This window comes from Molothrus aeneus, chromosome 13, assembly GCF_037042795.1.
Source record: "Molothrus aeneus isolate 106 chromosome 13, BPBGC_Maene_1.0, whole genome shotgun sequence".
Taxonomy (NCBI): Eukaryota; Metazoa; Chordata; class Aves; order Passeriformes; family Icteridae; genus Molothrus; species Molothrus aeneus.
In genome coordinates this window covers 19406686-19431917 of record NC_089658.1, presented here as the reverse complement: position 1 = coordinate 19431917, position 25232 = coordinate 19406686, and the positions used below count along the sequence as shown (strand labels likewise).

Genomic DNA, 25232 nt, shown 5'->3' with positions numbered 1-25232 from the left:
ACTGCCATTTCCAGCCCCTTTTCCCAACTTTGGGAATTCCCTCTTTGTAAATAGTGATCAAACATTGATTTTTTTGGGAATGTTGGATTTTTTGGGATGGGTTCAGAGCTGGTGACTTTGCGATCCCTGTGTGTTGTGTGTTCTCAGTTTTCCTTTAATTTGGGAGGGAATTTTAGGTTTTTTAGGAAGTTTTTTTTTTGGGGGGGGGGGGGGGTTTGGGGGAATTTTTGGGGATTTTCATGGCTCCAGTGCAGCCAAATCCCTGGAAATGGCAGGCATGAAAAAAAATGGGGATCCCTACAAAAAATATCCCAAATTCCCAAATTTCCCGACCTTGGAAACAAACCAACTCCTCCCCTGTTTCCCAATCAGCTCCTTCTGGAATTTCTGCCCTAATCCAGGAAAAAAACACTTGGAAAATCCCAAATTTTTTCACCTAGAAAGCCAGGAATTCCAGGAGAAATGCCTGAAATTCCATGGAAATTCCTGAAAATTGTATTTTCTTACCTTGTGGGAGGCAAAAAACAAGGAAAATCCTTGGGGAATGTACAGATCCTGCGGGAAAAATCCCTTTGGAAGTGACTTGGATTTCCTAGGAAAGCTTCCGTGTGTAGAAATCCAGCGGCTCCAGGTTTTTTCGGGAATTTGGGGGCCCGGCAGAGCCACCTTTGGAGTTTTTGTCTGTTTGGCTTTGAGGAATTTCAATAAAGCTTTTGATACAAATCTGGCCTCTGGAATTCTTTCTGGGAAAACAAGGATTAGCACCCCTGGAAAAGTGGGGATTCCCACATCTCTTTTAGTACCCTAAAAAGAGAAGGAATTGCAGCCCTAGAAAAATGGGAATTCCCAGTGTTTTTAGCCCCTTCGGCTCCCTAAAATCCTTTGCATGAAGCCCAGGGAGAGGCTGGGGAGCTCCTGGAATGTTTTCCCTCGGGAGTGGGGGGTTCTGGGGGGGTTTATCCCAGGAAAACCGGAGCCTTTCCCCTGGGAAATCCTCTCCCGGCTTTGCCAGGCTGGGAAGAAGGAGCCCCTGGACCCCAGGTAAGAGGCAGCGCTCCGTGTTTCCCTCCCTCTGGAATGAGTTGGATGCTGGAAGCGTTGGGATGAGCTGGGAATGCTGGAAGGAGGATCCATGCTGGATTCCAGGATCCATCTTTGGCTTCTCCCCCCTTCCCTGGTCCGGGGGAGCGCACCCAGGAATTTTCCTTGGGATCCCCCCCAGCCCCTGGACGGAGAAGGAGAGGCGGGAACGCGGTTCTGGTGTTCTGAAAAGATTTTATTCCATCACTATCCCGTGGGAGCATAAATAAATCAGGAATGACAGCACATGGAACGCAGCAGGGAACGCAGGACACGGACGGGACAGGCCCGCGCTGGGAACTTCAGCAGCTCGGATTGAGTGGGAATTGGGATCTCCAGGAAAAACCAATGGGATTTGGTGTCATTCCCTGTGCTCCAGGCAAATCCCGTCAGTCCTGGGATTGTCCAAAGTGCTGAGCCTGGCAAGCTCCAGGTGCGTCCCTTGGGATCCATCCTCAGGATCCATCCCTTGGGCTCCATCCATGGGGCAGCACCCCCAGGAATATCCCGGGATCCCACCACGGGAAGGATCCCAAATTTCCACCACGGGAAGGATCCCAGATTCCCACCATGGGAAAGGATCCTGGGACAGATCCCAGGCTCCAGCTGCAGGAAGAATTCCAGGTTCCCACTACAGGAAGGATCCCAAGTTACAATGATGGGAAGGATCCCATCCTGCTCCCATGGGAAGGATCCCAGGCTCCCACCATGGGAACGACCCCAGTTTCCCACCACAGCAAGGATCCCGTCCTGCTCCCATGGGAATGATCCCAGTTTCCCAGCACGGGAAGGATCCCGGATTCCCACATGGAAACCCCCTTTGACGATCAAGCCCTTCCCACTTCCCGCCCCTTTTCCAGTTCCGCTCCCACTGTCACATTTTTTGCATAGGAAAAAAAATTAATAGCAAGGAAGCGTCGCGCTTTCCCGGGAATCTGCCCCGGGCTGGCTCATCCCAACGGACAGGACATGGCTCCGACTTACTGGGAGCCTCCAGGCTTTCCCAGGAATCAGGTTAGAGCGGGATTAGTGCCAGACAAGACACGCAGGACGTGATTCCAGGCTCTCGGCAGCCGCGGACTCCGGAATTGTGTTCTGGGTGAGTGGATCCAAGGAATTCAGGAGTAGAAACAAAGGAATTTCTTTAGAAAACATCCCTGGAGTCAATTGTTCTTGGGGCTGTTCCGGAAGTTCTTTAATTCCAGCTGCAGCTGCCGGATCCGAATGTCCTTCTGCGAGAGCTCGTCCTTCAGCCGCCGGATCTCGTCCTGCTGCCGGAAGAACATCCGGAGCAGCTGGAAAACAAGGATGGAGATGAAGGGTGGGATCACATCGGCTCATCCCAGGATTTTGCCAGATCCATGCTGGGAATGGGCTGTAACTTGGCTTGGATTTTGGGGACAAGGGACGGATTTGAACTGAAGGATGGGAGATTTTGATGGGATTTCGGGAAGGAATTCCCAGAGGAGCTGATCCCTGGAAGTGTCCAAGGCCAGACTGAAGCAGCCTAGGATAGTGGATGGTGTCCATGGAAAACGTGTCCACCATGGGAAAGGTTCATGGGATGGATCCCGCATTCCCACCATGGGAAAGGGTCATGGGATGGATCCCGCATTCCCACCATGGGAAAGGGTCATGGGATGGATCCCGCATTCCCACCATGGGAAAGGGTCCATGGGATGGATCCCGCATTCCCACCATGGAAAAGGTTCATGGGATGGATCCCGCATTCCCACAATGGGAAAGGTTCATGGGATGGATCCCAGGCTCCCATCCCCGGAGGGATCCCACACTCCTGCCCCTGTTGGGATGGAGACTGGCAGCACGGTGCCTTTCCAGGTTCATCCCCAGATCCCATTCCCATTCCCATTCCCACTCCAGGGCTGCCCCACCTCGTTCTCCGTGCGCGGTGGGACGTTCTCCAGGAGGTCGATCCCGTTGACCACCACACTCTTCTTCTCCCTCACCGGCGCCTTGAAGACAATCTTGGAATTCCTCTTGTATCCCTCCTTCAGCGACACCAGGATGGGATCTGTGGGAGAGCTGGCGGATCAGCAGGATGCGGTGGTCTTTTCCCACATCCCGGATATTTTTGGGATACCCCCCTGGTGGGTTTACCTCTGTTGACCCCACTGAGCCACTCGTCTGGGGTCAGGGCTGGCTCCGTCCCTGGAGTCATGGGATAAATGTCCTCCTGGTACGTCTCCGACTGGGAAAAGGGGAAGAGAAGAGCAATGGGATCTGGGAATCTGCTCCCTGGGCCCAGGGGAATAATTCCCTGCCCCACAGAGGGAATAAACACCCGGATAGTTGGGAAACTCTGGGCACAGGGAGGAAATTCGGGAAGTGCTGGCTGGAGCAGAGAACCTGGGATCGTGTCCTTCACCCAGCCCTGGCCAGCAGCTGGATTTGCTTCCCAGAAAACCCCAATCCAAGAGATATTTTCCCCCAAATTCCCAAAACTCAAGTGAGACCAAACCCTTGGAGAAACGTTCCCTAAAAACATTCCCGTTTAATTGTGGTTGAAATTCCATGGGATGAGTGAGGACGGAGAGGTCCAGGGATGGTGGGGACAGAGCCATGCATGGGATTGGCCAAAGCGGGGCATGTCCATGGCTCCGGAGCCAGCCGGACATTCCAGATCCCCCTCATTCCCACATTCCAGGACTCACCCGCCTCGGGACGATCATGGAGATGGGCTCGATGAGCCCCTTGAGGGTGATGAGTTTGTAGAAACGGAAAACTTCGCAGGCGGAGACGTCCAGGCCGTGCTTCGGCATCACCCCTGCGGAGAGCACCGGGATCAGCCATCCGTGGAATTCCCAGCATGGAAAATCCCAAACCGGAGAGGCACCGGGATCACCCGTCCACGCAATTCCAGCATGGAAAATCCCAAACCGGAGAGGCACCGGGATCACCCGTCCACGCAATTCCAGCATGGAAAATCTCAACCCAAACCCAACCCAAACCCATTCCAATCTAAACCCAATCCAAACCCATTCCAGACCAATCCAATCCAACCCAAACCCAACCCAAACCCAATCCAAACCCTTTTCCTTGCTGCCACTCCATCCAGCACCTTCCCCATCCACCTTTTCCGTGCTCTGGGAAGCGGAGCAGCAGCACCTCCACCCTTACCCAGCCCTTTCTGTGGAGCCGGCGAGCGGAATTCCATGAGATAACTCAGGTAGGGCTTTTCCGAGCCGATCTCGTAGTACCGGATGTTGCCGTCGCCCTGGAGCAGCAGAAAAGAGGGATGGGAATGGATTTGGAAATGAGAAGGTGGGAAAAACCAGGATTAGGAGCACTTAGAAGGCAGGAATGGGTGGGATACTGGGGAGGAATTGTTCCCTTGGAGGGTGGGGAGGGTCTGGGCTGGAATTCCCAGAGAAGCTGTGGGTGCCTCCGGATCCCTGGAATACCCTGGGCTGGACGGGACTTGGAGCAGCCTGGGATGATCATGTGTCCCATGGCAGGGACATTCATGGGACTGGATGACATTGGAGCTCCCTTTCCATACAGACCATTCCAGGATGCAAATTCCAGCCCCAATCCCTTGGGCAATGCTGGGAGATTTTTCTGGGAATGGCACATCCGGATGCTCCGTGCATCCCTACCTTCCCAGCCAGGTACAGCATGTGGGTGTCAGCGTCGTAGAAGGGGAAGAGGAGCCCCGAGAGCCCATCAATCTCCTCCTCGATCAAAGGCATGGATAAATCTTCCTGGAAAACAGGAAAATCCTGGTGTTAGCCGTGTCCTGGTGGCAGTGGCATGGAGAAAGAATTCCGGCAAGGATGGAGCAGGGATCTGGACAGGGATGGAGAGGGATCCCGGTGGGGTTGGAGCAGGAATTCCAGCAGGGACAGAGGGGGATCCCGGCACCCACCTGGTCCCAGAGGGCGATCTGCCGGGTGTTCCAGCGGGACACTCCCGTGGTCAGAAGCCGTTTGGTGCTTCCCAGGAAAACCACGCGGTTGACGCGGTGGTTCTTGCAGCTGGCCTCCTGCAAGACAGGAATGAGCTCTGGAATTCCCCTTGGATCCAGCTCTCATCCCAGGAAAGCCCTTTCCTTGCTCCCCCAGCCTCATCCTGGGGAAGTTCCAGCTCTGTCCTTCGGCACCTGTCCCGGGGCAAGTCGACATTCCCATTTTTCCGAGGATCAGGGAGAACCCACCATCCTCCTCCAAACCTCCAGCACCTTCCCCTTTTACTCCCACCGTTCTCCACAAATCCTTAATTACCAACGGAATCAGAGCCTCCAACTCTGGACCTTCCCCTGCACCTTCCGTTTTACTCCCACTGTTTTCCATAAATCCTTAATTACCAACGGAATCAAAGCCTCCAACTCCTCCGCTTGGGATGAGGCCAAGCCCTTCCCACCATCTCCACAACCAGGCTGGCAACTGGATTCCACCACACGGAAAACACCGCACGCATGGGAGCACCTGCGGCGCTTGGCGGGTATTCTCCCGACATTCCGTAGGACCCTTCCCCGAAAATCTCACTCCAGGCGCCCATCCCACCTGCAGGACCCTCCCGGAGCGCGGCTCCACCACGCGCAGCTTCTTGTCCTTGCAGGTGGTGGCCAGGAGGCTGCCGTCGGTGTTGAAGGACATGCAGAGGATCACGTCCGTGTGGCAGTCGATCATCTTCACCGGCTCGCCGATGTCCAGATTCCAGATCAGCACCTGCGGGAAGAGCCTCTGGAGCAACCCAGGATGCTGGGAGGTGTTCCTGCTCTGTGGAAGCTGTTCCTGCTCTGTGGAAGCTGTTCCTGCTCTGTGGAAGCTGTTCCTGGTCTATGGAAGATGTTCCTGGTCTATGGAAGATGTTCCTTGTCTATGGGAGCTGTTCCTGGTTTTTGGGAGCTGTTCCTGGTTTTTGGGAGCTGTTCCTGGTCTATTGAAGCTCTCCCAGATCTATGGAAGCTGTTCCTGGTCTATGGAAGCTGTTCCTGGTCCATGGAATGTCTCCCCGATCCATGGAATATCTCCCTGGCCTATGGAAGCTGCTCCTGGTCTCTAGAACGTCTCCCTGGCCTCTGGAATGTCTCCCTGCCCTATGGAAGCTCTCCCTGATCTGTGGAAGCTGTTCCTGGACTATGGAATGTCTCCCTGGTCGTGGAAGCTATTCCTGATCTATGGAATCTATTCTTGATCTGTGGAAGCTGTTCCTGGCTTTTGGAAGCTGTTCCTGGTCCATGGAATGCCTCCCTGGCCTACGGAAGCTCTCCCTGGCCTATGGAAAGCACGGAACGAGACGAGCTTTAAGCTCCCTTCCAACCCAAACCGTTCCAGCGTTCCGCGATCCCGCTCCGGCCATCCACGGGTGACCCCCAGCGGTGCCGGAATCCGGGAAAGCCCTTTGGAACGGCAGTCCCAGGAATGCTGACCTTGTAGTCATAGCCGGCGCTGAAGAGGATGTTGTTGGTGGTGGGGTGCCACTCCACGAGCCCGACGCGGCGGCTGTGCCCGTACAGCTCCAGCACCGCCTCCGTCATGTTCCGCTTCAGTCCCCCCTCCGGAATCTCCCAGATCCGCACCTGGAACGGGGTTCGGAGCCGCGTCCCAACTCCCGCCCCTGGAATTCCTGTCCTGCCCAGGAATTCCAGGATCAGCCCTGCTGCCGACTGCCCCTCAAGGAGGAGCAAGGGGTCCATGGGATCCCTTGGGGAAAACCCAGCCAGGGTGGATCCACGCCCGGAACGGGGTTTGGACCATCCCAGCTCCTGGCCTTGAAAGCTCCTTCCCACAAACATCCAGAATCCTGGAATTCCCAAAAACAAAGCTTTCGGGAATTCCAGGATCAGCCCTGCTACTGATTGTCCCTCAAGGATAAACAACAAATCCTTGGGATCCCTTGGGAAAAATCCAACCAGGGCAGATGGTGTTATCCAGACAGGGCGCTGGAATCCTCACCCTGAATTCCCAGATTCCCAGCCCTTCCTGACCCTACAGACTCCACATTTTGGGATCCTTCGGGATAAAGACTCCCAGATTTTCCAGGTTAGTTGCTCTAAAAACCACCAGGGATTTTCCCAGGATTTAGCTCCTCTTTTCCATTGTCTCCATGGAGGTTTCCAACCTGAACCTTCTCCGGGACCTCCCCCAGCTGCCCCCTCCTGTCAGGGACTTTTGGAGAGCCTGGAATTCCCTTCAGAATTCCCATTTTTCTCCAGGCTGAGCATTCCCAGGTCCCTCAGCTGCTCCTCATGGGAATTACCCTCTGGATCCTCTGGATTTGTGTCCAGAAAATAAAGAACAGGAGGGAATTCTGGCCCAGGAGCCAGGCTGGGCACAATTTGGGATTGCCTTTGATCTCCCGTCCCTCAGCATTCCCAAAACAAATGCCATGGAAATGTCAAAATGGGGAATCAATGGGATGGGGAGGATGGATGGATCTGGGAATCGCATCCCGGAATTCCGGCTCACCGAGGTGTCCTCGGAGCAGGAGGCGATAATGTTCTCAATGAAGGGATTCCACTTGATGTCCAGCACATTTCCCTGGTGACCACAAACTTTGGGATAGTTCGGCTCGATCCGGCCAGTCTGGAGTGGGAAAGCAAGGAAAACATCGGGAAAAACATAAAATTTCGGGAGAAATTGGTGTTTCCAGGGATGGGAAATTGTTGGAGAAGGGAGATCCGGCTCAGCCCGGGATGGGCCAAGCCAGGGACTGAGTTTATCCAATATTCCCAGTATTCCCAGCTGATCCATGGATGGGAAGGGGTTTCTTCGGACTCCATGGAGCAGGGAAAGGACAGCTGGGAGCTTAGTGGGAATTCATGGAATCATGGAATATTGGGGTTGGAAAAGCACTCCAAGATCGTGGAGTCTCACCATTCCCAGCACTGATCCATGTTCCCAAGGGCTGGATCCACAGGGATTTTCAGTCCCTCTGGGAATGGAGACAGGGCTGGAAAACCCTTTCCATGAGGGAATTTTCCCAGTATCCAAACTTCTCCTTTCAGGATCCAAATCCATGGGCGAAAGGACTGGAAGAGATTCCAGAGGCTCCAAAGACCCTTGGCCGTTGGATCCTGCGTGAATCCCAGAATCCCAGAACAGTTTGGGTGGGAAGATCTTCCAGGAGATCCATTCCCAATCCCTGCCATTGCCCAGGATCCCTTTCCCTATCCCAGGTTGCTCCAAGCTCATCCAACCCAGCCGGGAGTCGGAGCATTTGGAATTTCCCTCCCAAATTTCGGATTTCCTTCCCACACTTCAGGATCACCATTTTCCAAGGTTCTCCTCCATGGAACAAACCCCAAATTCTGGGATCGCACAACTCCTGCTAATCCCCAATCCGTGACCCGGCAGGCTGGGGACCTTTCCATGCGGGATTTCCAAAGCTTTTGCGGAGCCTCCTGGGAAGATTCCCACCGGGATGGGAGCCTTTTCCATTCCCAAGGAAGCTCCGTGTCCGGATGCCACCCTGGTGTCCTTCCCTGCTCCGTTCTGGCTCTGTGCCGGAGCGGCGCTCGGAGCGTGCGGAATAACTGGGTCAGCTCGGCACGGCCGCTGAATATTTCATGGATTTTCCCTCCCGACTTTTCCCGTGCTGAGCTCCCAGCTCCGTTTATTGGGAACAAAGGAACGTGCTGGGAATTCTGCCCTCGGCAGCTCCAGGAAGTCGGATCAGGGCCAGGAACGGCTCCAGAGCTGTCGCTCCCAAGGTTTCTTGGGATTCATTTCCTCCCTCGAGCTGCAGGGAGGAATTCAGGAAGGAAAAATTCCCAAAGATGAGACAGAGAAGGAAAAGGAAACGTGGGAATGTCAGTGATTCCTTAGTTCTGCCTCCCAGTGAATTCTTGGGATGCAATTCCTGGTTTTATCTTTGTTACATGAAATATTCCAGCCCCCATCACTTATCCAAAGGATCAGCTTATCCTGCTTTTCCCGAATTTCTGATTTGCATTGCCAGGACTTCATTCACACCCTGGTCACAGCAGAAATTCCCAGAGAAATGGCGGAATTCCAGGTGGATGGAATTTTTACAGCACAAATGCAAATTCCACCTCTTTTATTCTGTGGAATCAGCCAAGTGAATGCCTTTTCCCATAAGATTTGATGGATTTTCCCAAAATTTATCAGGATTTATTAGGAGGACAGCTCTGAGTTTGGTTATTAGGGATCGTTTCTTCCCAAGAAGTCTGGAATTTTGATACAAATTGGTTGCACACACCGGGAAAAGGGCAAGGAATGTGCCATTCCAGGGCACCTGGAAAAGGCGAAGGAAAAATAAAGGCAATAAAAGGGAAAAACCCCTAAAAAAAATCCCGGATTCCGGCTGCGTTTATCCCGTTTTTCAGTGGGACCTTGCCGGCAGCCTGAGTTAATCCAAGGTGAATCCTAATCCCTGGATCCCTGATCCCCGGCTGAGGGAAGCTCGGTGACCCAGATTCCGGCCCCGCGGGGACAGCCTGGAGCTCTCCGGGCTCTGGCGGCTCCGAGGTTTTCCACGGAAAAGGCTGGAAGGAGGAAATCTCCCGGCAGCTCCCGGCCCTCCCTTCGCTGAAGCGCTTGGATAAAGGGAAAATCCTTTGGGTTATGTTGGGAAAAGGGAGAATTATTTGGAAAAACTGTGAATTCTGGGGACTGGGGGGGTGGAGAGGGAATTCTTTCCCTGGGAGTGGCTGGAATAGCAGCAGGGAGAGGGGATGGAAACCCTCTGGATTCTGGAATCAGGGAATGGGACTGAGGAATCTGTGTAGAGAATCCCAGGAATTCCAGGGGACTCAGAGCCATCTCTGGGATGAGAGGGATGGAATTTCCCTCCCTGATGGAAATCTGGGATGAATTTTCTGTCGGATCTGTCAGCATCAAATCCAAGGGGGTGGGAAAAATCCTCAGTTCCCATCCTTGGAGCAGCACGGCTCCACCCTGGCAACGGCTGAACTCCACTCTTCCCAGAAATCCATCCAGCAGGAAATCTTGGATAAATTATTTCAATATCAGAAATTTCCCAAACCTGCTTTTCCCCCGGAAAACGCAAACCCAGGAGCGCTTCCAAACACACATATTCCACGGAAAGCGCCACAAACGTGGAAAAATCCCTTCGTTCCACTCCATCCTTCAATCCCACATGGAAAACCTCAGGGATGGGTGCAGCATCCGTCTGGCAGCACCTCTGGATCCCATTCCTGTATGGAAAATCCCATTCCTGGATGAAAAATCCCAACGAAACACGGAAGGACACTCGGGGAGGTCTGGGAATTCCATACTCTATCCTGTCCCAAATCCAGCCTTTTCCCCATCCCAATTCCAGCCTTTCCCCCATCCCAAATCCAGCCATTCCCACAATCCTGGCAGTGGCGGGAGCAGGAGTTTGGATTTCAGCTTCCTCCGGATAAACAGAGGCTGCCCCTTCCCGCTGCCACTCCCGCCGGGAGAGAGCATTGGCTGCCTCTGGAAAACAGCTCCTCATTCCTGGCAGGAACAGAAATCCCTCTGTTTCCATGGAAGTGATTCCCTGCAAAGGGATCCGTGGGGATCCCAACAAAACCCGTATCCCAAATCCCTCTCCAGCTTTCCTGGGGCTCCTTTAGGCCCTGCAGGGGGCCCTGAGGATTCGCTGGATCCTTCCCTTCTCCCGGGGAACATTCCCAGCATTCCCAGCCTGGCTCCAGGAGAATGGGATGAGCTCCAGAAGGATGGGATGTGACGGCACTGAGCTGCTTCCTGATGGAATTGCAGCATCCAAGGATTTTGTTCCCTGGCTCGCAAGAAAGGAATATTTTCCAAGGGGTCTCCAGGACCAAATCCTCAAGTCCGGGTCGGAAAGGGCTTGGAGCATCCTGGGATAGTGGGAATTGTCCTTGTCCCATCCCAAATCCAGCCTTTTTCCCATCCCGAATCCAGCCCTGTCCTGTTCATGGAATGGGATGAGCTTTAAGGTCCTTTCCAACCCAAACCATTCCAGGATTCCGGGATTCTCCCATTCCCAGGGAGCCAATCCTGCTCTTCCTGATCCTTCGCCCACTCCCTTGGGATATTTTTATCCTGGTGCTGGGGACAGGCTCATTCCCAATCCCGAGGCTCCAGGATCTGGGAGGAGGGAGGAGCAAAGCTCCCTTTTCCCAACCCACACATCCCTTGGATCGCTCCATGAAAACCCCGGGGTGTGGATTTGGGATGAGCAGATGGCCCGGCCCAGATTCCGGGAGCTTTGCTGAGGGCAAAATCCAGGGAAAAGATCCAAAAATACGGCAGCAAATCCACGGAGCGGCTCCGCGGTATCCGGGTTACCTTCATTAGCTTCTAATTATGGATCACAATTAATTAGGGAGCTGCTGATTTCCAAGGAAAATGAGTTTCTCCTTAATGAGCTAATCAGGCTCCGGATAAAAAAAAAAAAAAATCGGGAATTTATTAACTCCTCCAGCATCCAGGGCCGCTCCAGGCGGGATTGACCAGCTGGATATCCCAGGATTTCAGAGGATCCCTTTGGAACGCCATCCCTGCTTTTATCCCGCCGGGATTTTGCCAAGAAAAAAGTGATATTTGCTGGGAATGTGGGGCTGCTCCTCAGGATTTGGGATCGAGGGGGTGTGGATGGTGATTCCAGCTGGGATCCGTGAGGAAGGAGCGGGGATGAGGCTGGAGCTGGAGCGCTCCGGGTGCTCAGACAAAGCTCCCGGGTTTTTTTTTCTGGGAATATTAATGAGGCTCAAGCTGTGCTCTGCAATTAAATCCTGATTAGAATTCCTTCCATCTGGAGCTGCCTCCGGAATGAACAAGGAATTCAGGAGAGGCGGGAATGTTGCACAGGGAAAGGGGTGGGTGAAGGAATGATGGGATGGAGGGAAAGAAAACCAGGGAGAGCTGCTCCCTCTCCCAGCTTCCCCTCCCAGCTGGAATTTGGGATCTGGGAATTTGGGAATGCAGCTCAGCCATGGCAAAATTCCTCCTGGGAATGAGGCTGGGAGCATCCCAGAGCTGCAGGTGCCCAGGGATGGGATGTGGATTCCCGCTTGGAATACAGGAATAGCCCAGGTGAGTGCTCGAATTTTGGGAGCAATCCCAGAATCCCAGAATCCAGCAATGGGTTGCATGGGAAGGGATTTTATCCTGTTCCAATATCCCAGGTTGCTCCAACCTGGCCTTGAACATTCCAGGGACAGGGAAGCAACAACTTTCCTGGGAACTGTGCCAGGGCCTCCCTCCCTGGAAAAATTCCTTTGATCTCATTTTATCGGATTCTCTTCCCGTCAAAACACTCCCCTTTCCCTCTCCAAGGCAAATTCCAGGCTCAAGGTCACTGCTGCTGCTTTTCCTGGGAGCTGCGGATCGCACGGGATCGGCTGGAGCAGCCGCTGGATTGGTGGGAATTTCAGCTTCAGATGGGAAGATCCCAGGGGAATTCCTGGGAAAAGCCAGGGGAATCTTGGATAGAAATGGAAAAGGGAGGAGGGGGAAGATCCCGCCTGGATCAGGGATGAGAGGGATAAACCCCTCGCAAAATTCCTGCTTTTCCCATGGAAAGGAGCTGTTCTAGTGCCCAACCACCCTTTGGATGAGGAATTTTTTCCCAAAAATCCAACCTTAAATCCCTGGCGTGCCTCCAGCCATTCCCTGGAAAACCCAAACAAAGGGAAGGAGCAGTGGGATGAGATTGCAAGGGGCTGATTCCTTGGAATACTGGGATTTGAGTGGCACCTGGCACTGTAATGGGATAGGCTGAAGACATTCCCAGTGTCTGAAAGTACGGGAAAACCTCCTGGAGAGATTCCAAAAATGCTTTGATTGGATGTTTGGATTCTTCCTTAAAAAACCCCAATTCACCAATTCCACAGGAAACCCCAGGAAAAGCAGCAGGGGTTTGGATATTTTGGGGTGGCTCCAACTGGGAATCCCATTCCCAGGAGCCATGAGGAAATCCCAGAAAAAGCAGCAGGAATGTGGACACTTTTTTGGGAATTCCCATTGGGAATCTCACCTGCTCCGGCAGGATGACGAGGAAACCCCAGGAAAAGAAGATTTGGACACTTTTTGGGGAATTCCCGTTGGGAATCTCACCTGCTCCAGCAGGATAATAAGGAAATCCCAGTAAAAGGAGATTTGGACATTTCTTTGGGAAATTCCTGTCGGGAATCTTACCTGCTCCAGTGGGATGATGAGGAAACACCAGGAAAAGGAGATTTGGACATTTCTTTGGGAATTCCCACTGGGAATCTCACCTGCTCCAGCGGGATAATAAGGAAACCCCAGGAAGAGGAGATTTGGACACTTTTTTGGGAATTCCTGTCAGGAATTTCACCTGCTCTGGCAGGATGACGAGGAAACACCAGGAAAAGGAGATTTGGACATTTCTTTGGGAATTCCCATTGGGAATCTCACCTGCTCCAGCGGGATAATAAGGAAACCCCAGGAAAAGGAAATTCAGACATTTCTTTGGGAAATTCCTATCGGGAATCTCACCTGCTCCAGCAGGATGACGAGGAAACCCCAGGAAAAGGAAATTCGGACAGTTTTTTTTGGGAATTCCCGTGGGGAATCTCACCTGCTCCAGCAGGATGACGAGGAAACCCCAGGAAAAGGAGATTTGGACAGGTTTTTTTGGGAATTCCCATGGGGAATCTCACCTGCTCCAGCGGGATGACGAGGAAGGAGCCGCCGCCGGCGCTCTCGGTGACGATGGCCAGGAACCGCGCGTTGACGGCGCAGAAATGGTTGTCGTGGACGTTCTTGGTGATGGGAATCCCGTCGAAGCAGTGCTCCCGGCTCGCCGCCTTCCCGTAAACATTCCGGAACTTGGAGCTGCGGTACTGCGGCCGCCATGACATCCCCTGCCGGAAAAACACAGGGATCGGCATTCCCAAAAAAAACCAAAACAAAACACCCCCCGCGCTCCTGGCTGTCCTCGTGGGCATGGAAGCGTCGGGATGGGCCAAATTCCAACGTGAGCATTCCCGAAAAATTTAAAGCATCCCCCGGAGAAGGAATAGTTCCTAACAGGCTGAAAAAGAAAGCTCAGCATTCCCAAAACAACCATTCCCAAAACACCATTCCCAAAACAACCATTCCTGGTTGCTCTCCTGTTTTTACCATGGACATGGGATCATCGGGATGGGCCCATTCAAACATGAGCATTCCCGAAAAATCGAAAGCGTTCTCCCGGTGCTGGAATGGCTCCCAAAAGGCTCAAAAAGAAAGCTCAGCACTCCCAAAAAAACCCCATTCCCATAAAACCATTCCTGGTTGCTCTCCTGTTTTTACCATGCACATGGAAGCATCAGGATGGGCCCATTCCAACATGAACATTCCCAAAAAAACCTATGGCACCCAAAAAACCCCGGTGCTGGAAGGGTTCCCAAAGGCTCAGAAAGCCACAGAATTCCAGCTGCTCCCCTTTGGAGCGGGAATGCTCATCCAGGACACGCCTGGGTGCACATGACAAAGGAATTCCGTCTTGGAATGTGATGGCTTGGAAATGGATGGCGGGAGAGCGGGAATTGGGGCGGGAGGGGGATGGAGGGAGCGTTGGGAATATTCTGCGTTTCCTGCAGGTTTCCGTGCATGGAGCAGCCCAGGATCCAGCAGGGATCCCAAGGATCCACGAGCTGATCCTGGTGGAAAAGGACCCAGGAGTGAATCCCCAAAGAACTCAAGAGTAAATCCCCAGCACTGCCCTCATTCCCTGGGAATAGCAACGCCTGGAAAACAGGGGAAAGAACCCAGGAGTAAAATTCCGTCGGCTTTGCCTTCATTCCCTGGGAATAGCAACGCCTGGAAAACAGGGGAAAGAACCCAGGAACAACCCCCCGGCCGTGCTTGGACGTTTTCCCGCTTTTCTGGCAGCTCCGGCCTTTCCCGGAGCAGCAGCAGGAGCAGCTCTTGTCTCCATGTGCTTGGCTTTTCAAAGGATCCTTTCATCCCTCGGGAGTCTTGGAAACAGCGGGAGCGAGGGAAAAATCGGGAAAGGAGCTGTGGCCACAACAACAGGCAGAGCCCCGGCCCTAATCCTGAAAAAACCTGGATATCCTAAAAATAGCTCCCGGTAATCCGCCCCGAGCGTCCGAGCTCACGGGGAAATTAATTCCTGCCTTCACCTGGAATTTTTGGGAGGAAAAATTCCTCCCTTCCAGCCTTATTTTTTCCCTTGGAATTGTGCCCTTGCCCTTTTGTGTTGTCACCATGGCACTTCCCATGTCCTGAGGATTTTTAATGGGAATAAAGAGATCTTCCCTCGTTCTTCCAACGGATTTGGTTTTGAGTAGCAGGGGGGAAAAAAGGAGGGATTCGCTTGGAAAAATCACTGGGAAAAGGAAATCCAATGCAAAAAAAACCTCTGGGGTTTTCAGGAAGGGGATGCAGGAGACAGAGCCTTTCCCAAATCCTCTTATTCCCAGTTTTCCTGCCTCTCTCCTGGCACAGAGGTCGTGACAAAAATTCCCTGTCTGGGATCTTCTGGATAAAATCAAGGCTGAGTTTTGTAGGAATTTGGGGATATGCAGAAATCCCAAATCCAAGCCGATCCCAGCCTCGGGTGTGGGGCTGTTTTCCCTCCCTCCGGATCCAGCGCATCCCTGGAAGTTTTTTTCCCATGGGAAAGGTCAGGAATGCTGGAGTTTGACATTTCCAGCATCAATGGCTCATTAAGGCTGGGCACAAACAGGAGCCGCTTTTCCAGAGGAAAATCAAGGATCTGGAATCCCCAGGAAGGAGCTGGAGCTGCCCAATCCCACCCCATGGACATCCTTCAATTCCTTTGTGCGGAAAACGGGGGGAAAAAAGTTAAAAATTGGAATTTTTTTAGGGAAAAATCCCCTCTGGACTCGCTGCTGTGCCACATCCCTGGGGGGATTCCTGGGATAGACCCGTGATCCCAAATTTCTGGTGGATTCCATGCGGAATCTGCACCTGGGAGCATCAGGGCTGAGGGATTTGGGAGCCTCAGGGATTAAATCCCAAAGGATCTGGTCTGTCTGGGAATGGATTTGGGGAGATCCCAGACCCCGCCCAGCTGGAGCCAGGGGATATTTTGGGGTTGATATCCTGGAAATTTTGGGGGATTGAAATCCAGGCTGGAAAACCTCAGAACAGGCTGGGAGAGCCCCTCCAAAGCCACCTCCCCATCCCAATCCAGGAATTTTTCCCACTGGGAGGGGAAAACTCAGCAGCAGGAGCTGACCCGGAATTCCCAATCCAGCCCAGCCGTGGGGCTGGAATTCCTGATCCAACCTCACTGCAGGGCTGGAATTCCCAGTCTGACCTTGCCATGGGTTTGGAATTCCCAATCCAGCTCTGGCCCTGGGTTTGGAATTCCCAGTCCCACCTCACCACAGGATCGATGCTCCATCCCAAAGAAATTCGGGATGTGGGGTGGGAATGCCACGAATTCCCTTCATTCTGAGGGATCTCCGGGGCGGAGCTGGCCCCTGGGGGGCTCTGGGCTGGCTCAGGATGAGTTTTCCATGGATTTTGTCGCAGCCAGGTGGGAATTCCCGGCCCGGGACACTCACCAGGCCGCGCTTGCTCCCCAGCACCTCAGACTTGTGCAGGTCCCTCATGGAGCTCTGTGCAGAGAGGGAAAGGAAAAAATTCCATTCATTTCCCAGGAATTCCAGGGAAAACGCCCCAACCCTTCCTGCCGCTCAAGAGGGCCGGGATCCGACCCCCAGCAGGGAATTTTTGGTGGTTCCAATCCCGTTTCCTCCTCCCACTTTTGGGGAATTCCACGTGGCAGCCGAAGTCCTTCTGAAGGACGAAGGAATTCCATAAAAATAATGGATTTATGGTCCAAAAAAGTAGGATTATGGGATCTGGGAAGGAATTCTTCCCTAGGGAAGTGGGGAGGGGCCGGGCTGGAATTCCCAGGAAAGCCGGGGCTGTCCCTGGATCCTTGGGATGTTCAAGGTGAGGCTGGATGGGGCTTGGAGCAGCCTGGGGCAGCGACAGAATCCATGGAATGGGGGAGGTGGGGCAATTCCGGCTGGGAATCTCCCAGCTGAGGTTTTTCCAGCCTAGGATTTCCCTGGAGTCCAACTTTTCAAGGATTTCAACTTCCTAGAAATCCTGGGAACGGCCTCTCCTCTTCCCAAACACTGGGAAAAAGCTCCAAGTGAGTCCGGACGGAGCTGAGCTATTCCCAGGAATCCTCATCCCTCCTGGATCCTGGAGCTGCTTCCCAAGTTTCCACGGGTCTCATGGAATTCTTGGAAAGGTGCAAAAGCCACCCCTGGCACCCTCAGGGAGCCGAGTTTGGATCATTTTCCATCTGGGAAAACTTCCGGAGGAGGAAAACCAAACTTTCCCAGGCCCCACGTGCCGAGAACAATCCCAAAATTCCTCCTCCGGCAAAAATTCCGGAAGCAAGCCCAGTTGTCCTCCCACTCTGTTTTCCCAGTCCTTCCCACCTCAGGAAGCTCCGGATGGAGAACAAAACATTCCCAGCCCCCGGAGCTGCCCTGGGGCACCACCCCCGGGAATTTTCCCTCCTCCAGCTCCTTGGAATTCCATTTTCTTGAGGGGAAAACACATCCCAGGCTTTTTCCTGACTTTTTGGGAAGTTGGAGAGGGGGGAAAAGTCGCTTTTCCCATTGGAATGAGCCAGGGATTCATCCATCAGAATTACTTCAGGTCCCGTCACAAATCCCTGGATCCAACAGGATTTTCCAGCCAGGATCCAGCAGTTTGGATCTGTCCCAGGAAAAGGCTCCGGTGGGAAGATCTCATCAATCCAACCTTTCCTAAAGGAAGCTTTTTAATGGGAAAATGGGGAAAAGCCTCTTTAAAGCGGGAATTAAAAGGATGGAATTGTCACGGAAAAGGGACCCCACAGGGAAAAAATTCCTTAGGGAGGTGCCAGGTGGGAAAGGATCAAAAAACTGCTGGAAAAAATCCACCGGGAGCAGAAACGTTGGGATAGCCTGGAAAAAATCCCTTCCCAAGCCCCAGCTCTGCACGGGACAGGGAGATTTATTTACCCTAGGAAATTTCTTTTTTCCTGGGATTTTTAAAAAAAAAAGCCCTGGGAAGCAGCTCTGACAGCTCTCCCTTTCCGCGTAAAAAATTCCAAATATTCACGGGAATGAGCACCCTGGGGTGGCTCCAAACCCGGAACCCCCAAAGGATTTTTTTTTTTTTGGGGAAGTTTTACCCAGGTTTTTCCAGCAGAAATCAAGGAGCGGCCAAATCCACCAACAAAAGAGGAAGGAAAACAGGCAGGATCCAGTCAGTATTCCAGGCTGCACATTCCCGTTTCCCAGGAAGCGCCGGGGGAGGCTGAAGGTCACGGGATGGCACCGACCCCCCTTCCCAACCCTCGGGAATCCCGGACAAGCCTTTCCTTGTGCTCCGGCTCCCGGCACGAGCGGAACCCTCCAGAGGCAGGCGAGGGAGCCTTGTTTTCCTTTTTCCCTTGTTTTCCTTGTTCTCCTTGTTCTCCTCGTTATTCTGGGAGACGGCGGAGCAGCGGCCGCGATGTCCCTCCCCTGCCCCGGGATGTGCCTCAAATCCTACTTTTTCCCAGGTTTTCCTTGGATTTTTTTTGGGAATTGGGGTTCCCTGCTCTTCACCCGAGTCCCTCTTTTCCAGAAGTTGGGATGATCCCACCGGGAGCTGGGATCCCTCTGGATGAACTTGCATGGAATTCTCATCCCGGGCCAATTTTTCCACCCATTTTGCATCATTTCCTTAATTAATTCCCTTCATCCTCATTCCCACAAAGACTGAACATTCCAGGGATTTGATCCACAGAGAATTTTTGGGATAAGGGGTCAAGTTCTGGGAGGAAATCCATGGAAGCTGCCGCCGCAATCCTACGGATAAAAAACCACGGAAGCCCATTCCCAGCTTCCAGTGGAGGAATTTGGGATGGGATGGGAGATTCCCACTGAATCCCGGGGGTTCCCATCCCGCTCCGGGTCCCTCGGGATCCTCACCTGCCCTGCTCGGCCCCGGGCTGCTCGGGCGCCTCCGGATCGCCCGGGATGGACGCGGAGCTCAGGGAATCAGGGCTGCTCCGGGAGCCTGGAAAAGAAGGAAACCCTTTGGATCCCAGCTTCCAACTGGGATCGATCCCGAGCCGCAGTGCTGCCGAAACTGGGAAACGGGGATAACGATCTGGAGGATTTTGGGATGAACTCCAGTCCCTGGCGGCATTCCAAGGGTTGGGATCCACGGGGATCCAGCATCGCCATGGGTCGCGCTTTGCCAAGTAGCATCGCTGGAAATCGTGGAATGCTGGAATTCTGGAATGGGTGGGAATGGAGCTTAAACCCCATCCCATTCCATGGGCAGGGACACTTCCCCTGTCCCAGATTGCTCCAAGCCCCATCCAAGCTTTCCTTGGACATCCCCAGAGTGCGGCTCCGCCTTTCAGGTCATTCCCATTCCCAAATCCAAACGATCCCTGCTCCTGGCACCGCCCTATCCCAAACATCCCAGCAGCTTCCCAGGATGCATAACAGGGAATTTGGCTGGAGCGTGGCTCTTCCCAAGCTTCTGGCGGAGGAGGATATTTTCATCATTTTCCCCAAATTCTTCCATCATTATTTTGCATAATTTGTTGGGATTTGCGCAGCAAGAGTTGCTGGGAGACGCCACCACTTCCAGAGGGGAAAATTCCCGCTTGGAATTCCACCAGGATGGGGCTGAGCGCCGTGGAACTCCATTTCCTTGAGGGGAAAAAATATTCCAGGATTTTTCCTAACTTGAGAGGGTTTTAGGGAAGTCAGAGAGGGGGGAAAGTCCCTTTTCCTGTTGGAATGAGCAGGACTGAGCTGGGGGCTCATCCATGAGAATTCTGGATCCATAGAGTGGATGGACACACATCCTTGGATTTTAGACCAGCTTGGAAAAGATGAGGCTGGAAAAGATCCGGATACAGGGATTGGCTGCCACCATTCCCAGCATTCCCACATCTCCCATCAAACCGGATCTCCCACAGCCAGACCCCAATCTGGGCTCAGGTCCCAGTTTATTTATCCCGATTTATCCCAATTTATCCCGATTTATCCCGATTTATCCCAATTTTCCCACTCTCCAACAACACCTTGACCGCTCCAGCCTTTCCCTAGCGTGGCTTTTTCCTCCCGGAGCTTTTCCCAGCCCCATTCCCGCCGGAGATCCGCGGCTGGAGCCTCTGCCAGCGGCTCTGCCATGAACAAAGGAGCGCAGGATTTCTGGGAGCGGCCTTGGCACGGCTCCGGGAGTGCCGGAATCCGTGGATTTGGGGGGCACCGGAGCAGCTGCCTCCCTCCATCCGGAGATGGTTTTTCCCCCCACCCCAGCTGCCAGATTTAGGGAATGACTCGGGAGATAGGAATCCGGGATGAATGGAACTATTCATGGTTTGATAAAATTCCATGGAAAAGAGCGGGAAGGGGGTTGGGAACGAGCCTGCCCGGCCGGGTGTGGGTTACGGATCCCGGCGACGCCGCCAGGCCCCGCTAACGACCCCAATTAATTCCTTTGAATCCCAATTAATTGCACGGAATCCCAATTAAAGCTCATTAAAAAGCCGAGGGCTGGAGTTGCCTTGGACGAGGGGAATTTGTCTTGGAACAGGGATTTTCCCTTTCCAGATTTCAACGGCTCCTTATCCCCATTCCCAACCTACAGCAATCCCAAAGATTGGTGACCCCAGCCAGGCTTTTCCAAAGTTTTATGGAGAATTTGGGAATGAGGGACAAAGGGAAAAAGGAAAAAGGAGAAAGGAGAAAGGAAAAAGGAAAAAGGAGAAAGGAGAAAGGAGAAAGGAGAAAGGAGAAAGGAGAAAGGAAAGGATTTTAAGGAATAATGAGGCAGGAAATGTCCCACTTCCACATTCCATGGATTCTCTATCCCAGGGTGCTCCAAGCACTGGTCTTGGACACTTTCAGGGATCCAGCGGCAGCCACAGCTTTTCTGGGAATTCCAGCCCAGCCCATCCCATTCCTCCCCAGTCTCCCATCCATCCCTGCCCCTGGCAGTGGGATGTGGGATCCATTCCCTGTCTCCTGTCCCTCCATCCCTTATCCCAAATCCCTCTCCAGCTCTCCTGGAGCCCCTTTGAAATATCTGGAATTCTCAAGGACAGGCTGCTCCATCAGATCCATTTTTAGCAGCCCCCCCGGAGAAGCCTTCATCCCGCATTCCCGGGAAACCAATCCATGTTCTCCAAATCCCAATTCCCTGCTAACACAGCCCAGCCCCTCCATCGAGCTCCCCCCGGATTGATCCGGTATCAGCTTTTCCATGGATCAGCATTTGTTCCAGCCACGACATCTGCCCTTCCAAGGCAGCAGAGGACACGGAGAATTCCCACTGGGAATATTCCCAGCGTTCCAACCCCCCAGCCACGGAGAACTTCTGTAGGGCACCGCTGATTTGATCCTAACAGGGAATAGCTGGAATTTCCTCTCCGGAATCTGGGCTTGTCTCCATTTCCTTCGGATGTTCCCATTCCTTTGGATCCCGGCTCCATCATTTTGCCATGGGATCACCCCAGGACCACCATCCTTTCAACAGTGGTTTTTTTTGGGAAAAATTCCAATCATTTCAAATCCCTCGTCCCAAAAAAACCCCACGCCCCCAGATCCCAGTAATTTGTTAATTTGGGATTTGGGAGCAGCCTCTGGAATGGGTGGGAGTTGGGAGCTCCTGATCCAAGGTTAAATTCTCCAGCCCCTCCCTGACCAGAATTCCCACCTGGCTATTCTCAAGGATTCCCATTTTCATGGCAAAGGAATCTCTTTCTTTCCCGTTCTGTTCCCATCCTGACTCCCATCCCTTCTCCCTCCGCTTCCTGGGAGAGTCATCCAGGCTGAGGGATAATAATTCCCAAAATTTGGGATGCTTTTCCCTTGCCAAGGCACGGAGACCAAACCAGACTCCACAGCACGGAATAATTATCCCAGATTCCCACGGATCTTCTGGAAGCCGGGAAAAAAAAAAGCTGGAGTGGCCATTCCATGGTATCCGTGCCACAATTCCAGGGAATTTGGGCAGCTCCCGGAGTGAGGCGTGGGCTCTCCCAGCATTCCCATGGATCCAGCTCCATCCTATTTTTAATTCCCTGGTCCCAAACTCCCCCAGGAGCTGCAGCTCCGGCTGCTCCTTCCCGTGGGAAGGGAGGGGGTGGCTCGGGACAGGGATGGATCCAGGAAATATTCCAGCCCCCTCCAAGCCTTTTCCCAGCCCTCCAAATCCCAGGAAAAGCTCTTGGTGCTGGCTTTAGGGCCCCGCTCCCGATTTTCAGCTGGATTTTCCTCCCAGGACAAATTGCTCGGGAATATTTACAAACTTTTGGAAAAGCTTATCCAAGGTTTGCAGCTCCTCTGGGAAGCGGCCCCGGCGTGGGAGGAGCTGCTGCAGGAGAATCCCAAATTCCTGTCCCGGATAAGGCCGGCAGCTGGGGCAGGATGTAGATCCAGACATTCCCTGGGGCTCCCCCCTTTTCCTGCCTTTCTGTGGGAACAATTCCCACCCCCACATCCCACCGATCCCCGCAGCTTTGGATCACCGGAGCTTTTCCCGGATCCACGCTGAATCCGGAGAGCCAAATCCATCCCGGAAAAGCCTCTCACAGCTGCTTGTCCCACTTCCCTTTTCCCTCTCCACATCCAGGGAATGTCCAGGGACTGACATTCCCCGGATCCGTGTCCCAGTTTTGCCTGGAAAAGCCCTGGAATCGGTGATGGGTCAGGTCAGGAAGCTGTTCCTGGAATTTCTTAGGATTTCATCAATCCACGTTGCAGGAGATAAAATCCACAGGAAAGCTTGGATAGAACAGAGGAATTTTTGGGACAGAAGACAGAAAACTTTTCCATCTGCTCATCCATTCCCTGAAAATCAACAGAAAATTCCCCATCCTGCTGCAGGTGCTATCCCTGGGGCCTTTTTCTGGGATAAACCCATTCCCATCCCAAAAAAAAACCCGGGAATGAGTGCTCCAAATTCCCAGCCTGGCTTCCAACTGCACCCCTGAATATCTGGGAATCTGGGGGTCTTTGATCTCAGTTGTGGATTTATATCCCAAGCTCCGGCCTGCTCATCTCTGGAATTGCTGGGAACACACTTTTCCAGGGATTCTGGCAGGGATTAGGAATGGCACCGGGGAATACCCAACCCCAAAGACGGTGCTGGACATCCCACAAGTTTTTTCCTAAGGGGAAAAAAAAAGGGAAGGAGGGATTCTCCCTGTTCTCACTGGGGTTATTTGGACATTCCCACATCCCAGTCCCGGATTTGGAGAGGGATCAGCTCCAGTCCCGCTGCCTCCCATTCCCAGTGCACCAGCCCAGTGTCATTCCCAATGTTCCGGCCTTTCCCAGCCTGTGTCACAGTCCAGGGCTTTTATGGGATCATCAATCCCATTCCCAGAGCCCACTGAGGTCATTCCAGACCCTTCCCACCCCGTGACCTTTCCCAAGGCAGATTCCCTGGAATGTCTGGTGACCTCCCAAAGTCATGGCTGTGCCACACCCTCGGGCTGGGACAGGCTTGGAGCTCCCTGATCCCAAATCCCAAGGATCCCACAGTCTGGAATTGGCCCAGGCTTGGAGCTCCCTGATCCCAAATCCCACGGCTCCTCTGGAATTAGCCCCTTTGCTCCCTGATCCCAAATCCAGCAGGATCCAGGGGCTCAGGATCGCTCCAGGGCCACAACCAATGCCACGGGATGGGAGAGCGGGATCAGGGATGGGATCAGGCTCAGTTCCCAGGGATCAGGGATGGGGAGAGACGGGACCAACCCCCAGGAAGCAAAACCTTCCCCGCAGGAATCCGGGAGCTGCTCCAGGATGGATTCGGACCCCCCCCCCCCTCCCCGCCCCCTCCGCCGAGCTCCCGGAGCCATTCCCGAGGTTTTCCACGCCCTTCCAGCCACCTGTAGAGGTCCGGGAAGCAGCGGCCTAGGGAGGGGCCCGGGGGATGCGCGACCCCCGGGAGGGCTGGACCGCGGCCCGGGGGCGATGCGCGGCTTGGGGGGGATGCGCGGCTTGGGGGGGATGCTCGGTCCGGATGATGCTCGGTTCGGATGATGCTCGGTCCGGGCAATGCGCGGTCCGGGGGATGCTCGATTTGTGGGATGCTCGATTTGTGGGATGCGCGGTTTGGGGGGGATGCGCGGTTTAGGGGGGGCCGCTCGGTCCGGCGGATGCGCGGTTTGCGGGGGATGCTGCTCGGTTTTCGGGAGGATGCTCGGTTCGGATGCTGCGCGGCGCGGTTCGGGGTCCCAGCCCCGCTCGGAGCGGCTCCGGGGCTGTCCCGTCCCCCGGGGGTGCTCGCCCCGCACCGCCGCCCCCTCCAAGGGTTAAAACTGCAGCAGAGCTGCGGGGCCGGAGCGGCCGCGGCCGCGGGAGGGGCTCGGCCGCGATCGGAGCCCGGGGAGCGGCGGCGGCGGCGGCGGCGGCGCGGGCTCGGCCGGGCGGGCTCGGCGGCGGGGCCGGGCCCGGCACCTTGCGGGCACCGGGGCGGGCACCGGGGCGGCGGAGGGCAGCGCTTACCTCGGCACGGGCATGCGGAGCGAGCAGCGCCGGGGAGACGGAGGAGCAGCCGGAGGAGGAGAAGCGAGGAGGAGCAGGAGCAGCCGGAGGAGGAGGAGGAGGAGGAGGAGGAGGAGAAGGAGGAGGAGGAGGGTGGGGTGTGCCCGCTGCGCTGCCCGCAGCTCAGCTCGGCCGGTGCTCGGCGCGGCGGGGCCGTGATGTCAGCCCCGCACCGCCCCCGGGGGGAGCGGCCCGGCCCGGCCGCCGGGGGGGCCCGAGCCGCCTTAACCCTTCGGAGCCCCGGTGCCGCGTTAACCCCTCGGGAGCCCCGGTTCGGGCCCGGACCCGGTTCCGATTTAACCCCTCGGCAGCCTCGGTTCGGGCCCGGACCCGGTTCCGATTTAACCCCTCGGGAGCCCCGGTTCGGGCCCGGACCCGGTTCCGATTTAACCCCTCGGCAGCCTCGGTTCGGGCCCGGACCCGGTGCCGAGTTAACCCCTCGGGAGCCCCGGTTCGGGCCCGGACCCGGTTCCGATTTAACCCCTCGGCAGCCTCGGTTCGGGCCCGGACCCGGTTCCGATTTAACCCCTCGGGAGCCCCGGTTCGGGTCCGGACCCGGTTCCGATTTAACCCCTCGGCAGCCCCGGTTCCGTCTTAACCCTTCGGAGCCCCGGTGCCGAGTTAACCCTTGGGGAGCCCCGTTTCGGGTCCGGACCCGGTTCTGATTTAACCCTTGGGGAGC

General features: G+C 54.5%; 1 protein-coding gene across 1 annotated transcript; it reads right to left on the bottom strand.

The window, feature by feature from the left end:
• Positions 1-1255: 1255 nt before the first annotated feature.
• Positions 1256-24665, bottom strand: CORO2B (coronin 2B). The gene is made up of 14 exons (XM_066558499.1): positions 24512-24665; positions 18965-19052; positions 16544-16597; positions 13664-13867; positions 7512-7628; positions 6473-6622; positions 5604-5768; positions 4967-5083; positions 4698-4802; positions 4219-4315; positions 3753-3865; positions 3199-3289; positions 2973-3112; positions 1256-2375 (listed from the first exon to the last, which is right to left on the bottom strand). The coding sequence occupies exons 3-14, from the start codon at positions 16589-16591 to the stop codon at positions 2244-2246; spliced, it is 1479 nt and encodes a 492-aa protein (XP_066414596.1). The 5' UTR covers positions 16592-16597; positions 18965-19052; positions 24512-24665; the 3' UTR covers positions 1256-2243.
• Positions 24666-25232: the final 567 nt, after the last annotated feature.

Excerpts from the sequence above, each read along its gene's own strand:
- CORO2B (XM_066558499.1), bottom strand. The coding sequence starts at position 16,591 with ATGAGGGACCTGCACAAGTCTGAGGTGCTGGGGAGCAAGCGCGGCCTG. Across the intron at positions 13,868-16,543 it reads TGGGGAGCAAGCGCGGCCTG|GGGATGTCATGGCGGCCGCA; the intron begins GTGAGTGTCCCG and ends TTTTTCCGGCAG. Across the intron at positions 7,629-13,663 it reads TCGTCATCCCGCTGGAGCAG|ACTGGCCGGATCGAGCCGAA; the intron begins GTGAGATTCCCC and ends TTCCCACTCCAG.